General features: G+C 36.8%; 1 protein-coding gene across 1 annotated transcript in view; it reads right to left on the reverse strand.

Annotated features, from left to right (window-relative positions):
• Positions 1–2,716: 2,716 nt before the first annotated feature.
• Positions 2,717–5,762, reverse strand: part of LOC107597723 (collagen alpha-1(XXII) chain-like) — a 19,570-nt gene continuing 16,524 nt past the window's right edge. The window contains exons 20-24 of the mRNA XM_016288893.1: positions 4,418–4,471; positions 4,287–4,340; positions 4,140–4,193; positions 2,798–2,856; positions 2,717–2,732 (exon numbers count right to left, since the gene is read on the reverse strand). Of these exons, the coding sequence (XP_016144379.1) occupies positions 2,717–2,732; positions 2,798–2,856; positions 4,140–4,193; positions 4,287–4,340; positions 4,418–4,471 (237 nt within the window). The remainder of the gene's footprint in view (positions 2,733–2,797; positions 2,857–4,139; positions 4,194–4,286; positions 4,341–4,417; positions 4,472–5,762) is intronic.

The raw sequence follows: 5,762 nt of genomic DNA on the forward strand, positions 1-5,762 counted from the left end.
TAATGTTTATAGATCATTAATAAATGGTTCACAGGTGATCACTTTACATTAAGGTTCACTTTCACAGATTACTAATGTTTATAGATCATTAATAAATGGTTCACAGGTGATCACTTTACATTAAGGTTCATTTTTAGACGTTATTAACATTTATAACTCATTAATAAATGGTTCACAGATGTTCACTTTACATTAAGGTTCACTTTCACAAGTTATTAACGTTTATAAATCATTAATAAATGGCTCATTACATTAAGGTTCACAGGTAATATTGGAATTAAAATTTTCAATACTAATATCTCATCAAATCATGGGTGTGCTTTTATTATTTTTCCCCCAAAATAAAAATCTTGATAAACCAAATATATTGGTTTCTAATCATTGCTGTGGATAGGCATCATGAACTTTTGCGGAGACTCATGGGTAAGGTACAGAGTAGATTCTGGTAAGAAACATTGTAAGAAAAGTGGCACGAGTCATGAGATAACCATAAATACAACACCCTTTAGTCTTGACATAATAATAAATTGTTGCTGCATCATGAAATAAATCAGAAATCTGGTTTTGAGTGAATTAAGTATTTATAAATATATTTGTTAAGCATTTATAACATGTGAGTTAAAAATGGCTCACTATTTGGCAGGTATTGCATTAAAATCACCCTTTTACTCATGCATTTATAACTGCTTATCAATTATTTATAATGCATTTGTAAGTGAGTTATTAGTCATTTATTAACACCTTTATAAACCCTTTAAAAAGGGAACCTTAATGTAAAGTGTTACGGATGTATTTATTTGACAAAACCGGCAATATTGTGAAATATTATTAGGATTCCTATTTTAATATATTTTAAAATGTAATTTATTCATATGGCAAATTGATGAATACAATTTCTCAATTCATGACCCCCTTAATGCTGAACTATTTCAAATCCATTCAAGGAGCATATTCTGGAGTAAAAAAAACATAAACCTTATGCTTTTTTCACTGGAACTACAGATTGCATATTAAACTTTACGGTTTCTATGAAATTTAGTTCTGACTCTCCCATTAAAAAAAATTACCCAAATGCACAAAACCTGTTACACTACAATCACAAGTCGAGATAGAGAGAGAGAATTGTGTTTAGATATTAACTAGTTTAATTTTTATTATAAACAGCATTTATTGAAAATAAAATTGAGCAATGTGCAGATCATTTTGAAAATACATATAGATTTGTTCCTATTATAATATATGCAAACTTTATCTGTATGTTTAAATTACCTTAATGAAGCTTAGTCAATAATTTCAAGTTCTTGCAGTTTGTTATAACTCAAGTTAAATCAGTGTTTCAGTCTTTTGATGGACACATTTCAGTTTTATATTTACATTTATTACCATTCATGTGACAATTTCAGTTTCTAATCCTTCCACCATAATACTATACACACGTCACTGTCTGACCTTCGAGGGTGCTTTCATTGGCGTCCTCTAGACCTCTGAGATGCTCGTTGAGGTGAACGTTGGAGTGTTTGTTGAGGTGCTTGTCGTGGTTGTGCATTAGAAGTAGCACTGAGTAAGGCACACCCAGATGTCAGACAGACTCCAGGAACTCCACGTAGTCCAGGATGGCCTCTCAAACCAGGCTGGCCAACATGGCCTCTCTCACCCATCTGACCTGGTTGCCCATCAAATGCCCGGCCAGGTCGCCCACGCTGACCTAGTTATGATATGTGAAAAATAATAAATAAATAAAATGCTGCATAGTCTACCAACGTGCCAGTGAGACTCTCATTTGATCTCATGTGATGTTTCTATGACAGGAGAGGTTAATTCGTGTTTATTATTTCGTTACCCTTTGGTCCCTGCTCCCCAATGTGGCCAGGAAGGCCATAGCCTTTACCTCCCTTGTCTCCTGGTTCTCCCCTGTCACCTGTGGCAAACACATTTTATTAAAATGAACAACCATCTCAATGTGTAAGTGCAAATAGATGTTGGTGGAAGTGATGGGAAGATCATTTTACTGACTGTCTTGTGTGATTGAGTCTTTTGTTCATTTGTCATGTAATTCATATTAAACAAATCGTTCACGAATGACCCATCACTAGTTGGTGGAAACACATGCTAATTGAAGAGATTATAATTTAGTAAAATATGAACAACTAGTGCTACATTTATAATTCAGTGCCCCTGCACAGAAGCATTTTGCAACCTTTTTTTTTTGTAGTGAAAATGTTTTGTTATTTACCTGTTTTTCTTCACTATAGTTAGCTACTTTTAGCAACTTGTAGTATAGGTACAGTTGAAGTCATAAGTTTGGCATACATACAGGGGACCTGCAAGTTTCACTTTTAAATTGTTTTTGAACATAATTGTGTGTCTGCAGTATGTGTACACAGCCGCACTATTATGGTAAAAATCCATCCACTGTGTTATTTTCTTCGTCTCTGTCATGACAACTCTTGGCATGGTAACACATATGGCAATGTTAATGTACAGTATTTTGTCTTGGCAGAATAGATGGTTTTTGCCTTTATTGAGATGTGATAGAATAGAGTGATTGTAGGAATCAAAGTGGGAGAGAGAGGAGGATGGGATTGGGAAAGGTCCAGGAGCCAGGACTGAAACGCGGGTTGCCTGAAGCGGAACTGTGCTACATGTTGACTACAAGTCTATTGGGTCTATTGGGTTATATATATATATATATATAACCTTGTATGTATTTGACAGTTTAAGCCATGGTTGTCCTGTTTGGACACCACTGGTTTAAGAAACAAAAGATAACTTTGTTTAGTACTCATGCAACACTCACCGTGTGATAGCCGGCTTTCTGTGCGCGCGTTTCATGTGTGTGCGCTCAGAAAACCATATCTAAGAAGTTTCAGCAGATGTTTAGTTTGTTGTTGGCAGACTATCTGAGGCGCAGGTTGTAAAAGCTTTGCCATCTTCTGGAAAGGGGAGCGGGGAGCAGCAGCTCATTTGCATTTAAAGAGACGCACAGGAAAACGGCATAAATTGTAACATATGTTCATGGTTCACTTTTTGTACTTCCTTTTTTAACACGCAGATCAGTGAGACATAAAAAAATGTGCAAAGCAATGTCATGTAACAGATGTTAACTTATAAGCTACAAGACAAAATAATAACATAATTTACATAAATTAACCATCCATTTTCAAACCGCTTTTTCTTTGTAGGGTTGCTGAAGCCTACCCCAGTTTCTCAGACCGTAAGGCAAATTATTATTATTTCTATTATTTCATAATTATATAATTATTGTAAATATGTAAAAATCCTATGTTGCTTCTGAAGAGCAGTACTACATTAAAAAACAACAACAGAAAAGAAGTCCCTGACTCTGAATGTATCATGTTGCCACCTTCTTGGGCATCAATGAATTTTGCAGTATGTGAGTCCCTCAGTTGTCATCATTGTGAATAAATGGATCTCAAAATCATAGTCACTGCTGGAAAGGTATCAAATATGCAGAAGATGCTGGAAAACCAAAGAATGTGGTGGTCCTGGAGGATTTTCTGAGCAACAGTGTGCAGTTTAACTGTTTAGTACAAACAAAGGAAAAATCATGTGAATATAAAGGTTTGTATGGTGTATTTTTTAAATTCAACTATTATTTTGTCTTGTGGACTATATTTGAACATCTGTCATGTGCTGTGGCTTATTCATGACCATACAAAAAAAAACATGCAATTTTTTATGATCTCTTCTTTAAAAAATATTAATGAGATGTTTGCAGATTCTGCAGTGTGTGTGTGTGTGTGTGTGTGTGTGTGCGCGTTTTTGTGACAAATGAGGACATAAATTTGTATAATGACAAAGGTATGACATAGGTATTACAGTATTACAGTGACTTTTCAGGACATTACCCCATGTCCACACTTTTCAAAACACTTATAAATCACAATCTGAAATAGCACAAAGTCTCCTGTGAGGGGTAGGTTTAGGGGTAGGGTTGGTGTAGGGCAATAGAATATACGGTCTGTACAGTATAAAAACCATTACGCCTATGGGATGTCCCCACTTTTCACAAAAACACACCTGTGTGTGTGTGTGTGTGTGTGTGTGTGTGTGTGTACAATCTGCAAGCTTGTGCAACCAGCTTGTGATTTAGTAGACTACAATAATGCTGTTTTTACCTTATGACCTGAAGCTCCTATTAGCCCTTTCAGACCTTTGGGTCCTCTGTCACCCTGTGAGAGAGAAGAAGATTTGTTATTGCAAATCTTTGGATGCAAAGCTACAAGGCCATCAAAATGGTGCTCTGCAGTTGTATGATGTATTACCTCCCGACCACGAGGTGCTCTCATGCCCTTTTCTCCTTTGATGCCGCCTTCACCCTGTGGGATGCGAGTTGACCGTTGAGTGGGTCTGTACAACAATGCAAACCAAGGGACTGTACAACGAAGCCACTCACCTTAGGCCCAGGTTCTCCTATATGTCCATAATCTCCAGTGTTCCCACGTATCCCCTGCAGCAAGAAGGTTTGAGATGAATGCTTGCAGGATTGCTTGTAATTGTAAATAATATGTAACAACGGCAACAGATGTAGACTTTAATTGGCCAATAATGTTAGCCCAAGACGTAAAGAACTTGGTTTACGGTGCTGGAAAAAGGCAGCATGTATTCCACTATATGACAGGCTGGAGCTACAGAAGGGCAGAACGGAAATGGTTCCCTCCATGTTGGTATAAAATGCACTTGACCAAACAGGATCCTTAGTTACACAAGCGAACAACTGCCAGTAGCTTCCAGGGTTATAATGGGAAAAAAACTACATTTAAAAGGCAAACAGTGGAAGTCTAAACTTCATAAGCCCTGTGCACAGTTTGTTTCCTTGCTAATTTACTTCTTAAAATGTAAATAACACAAATTGCAACAATGTATTATCAACATGTTTTATGCTTCAGAACAGTTGCTGTTGCACCACAGAGGTGAAATTTGATGTGGTCTAATCATGTAATATAACTTAATTCCCTTCTTTACTAAGCCATTATCAAGTGCTGCTTTTTCTGCACCGATCATGGGGGGTAAATCTCTGGAATTAATTTAAACAATGAAATGTGTTAAATGTAGCCGAGACACTCTTAAAGCCCATTTCACACTAGACATGTAAGTGTAAGCAGCACAAACAGTATTGCACTGTATTTCTGCTGAGTCTAGTTTTGTTGCACTGCTAATAGTTTAACCATAAAAGCATTTAAGTTTTTGTGTTTTCATAAAACACACTACTGTCAGCACAACACAAAAAGGCAAGTTAAAGGGGTCATATGATGCTCCTAAAAAGAACATTATTTGGTGTATTTGGTGTAATGAAATGTGTTTATGCAGTTTAAAGTAAAAAAACACATTATTTTCCACATACTGTACATTATTGTTTCTCCTCTACGCCTTTTTGAAATGCGTCGATTTTTACAAAACTCATCGGTCTGAAAAAGCGAGGTGTGCTCTGATTGGCCAGCTATCCAGTGCGTTGTGATTGGCCGAATACCTCAAGCGTGTGACGGAACTGTTACACCCCTTGCCATAGTGTGATGCCTTGTCCGGTCGGAGCGACGACACAAAAACATTCAAACCCATTACAAATGAGGCATTTGTTGCATCCAGTGGGGACATAATTACTGATTATAATGACTTATACTGTCTTTTTACGCGTTGCATTGCATCGCGCCGCGTAAACATAAAACCCTGTCTACATTTGTGATCGGAGAAATGACAAACAACAAGCGCTACTCCACACTGCCCAAAACTTGCGTTTGAAT

Source organism: Sinocyclocheilus grahami, unplaced genomic scaffold, assembly GCF_001515645.1.
Source record: "Sinocyclocheilus grahami isolate Dianchi unplaced genomic scaffold, SAMN03320097.WGS_v1.1 scaffold235.1, whole genome shotgun sequence".
Classification (NCBI taxonomy): Eukaryota; Metazoa; Chordata; class Actinopteri; order Cypriniformes; family Cyprinidae; genus Sinocyclocheilus; species Sinocyclocheilus grahami.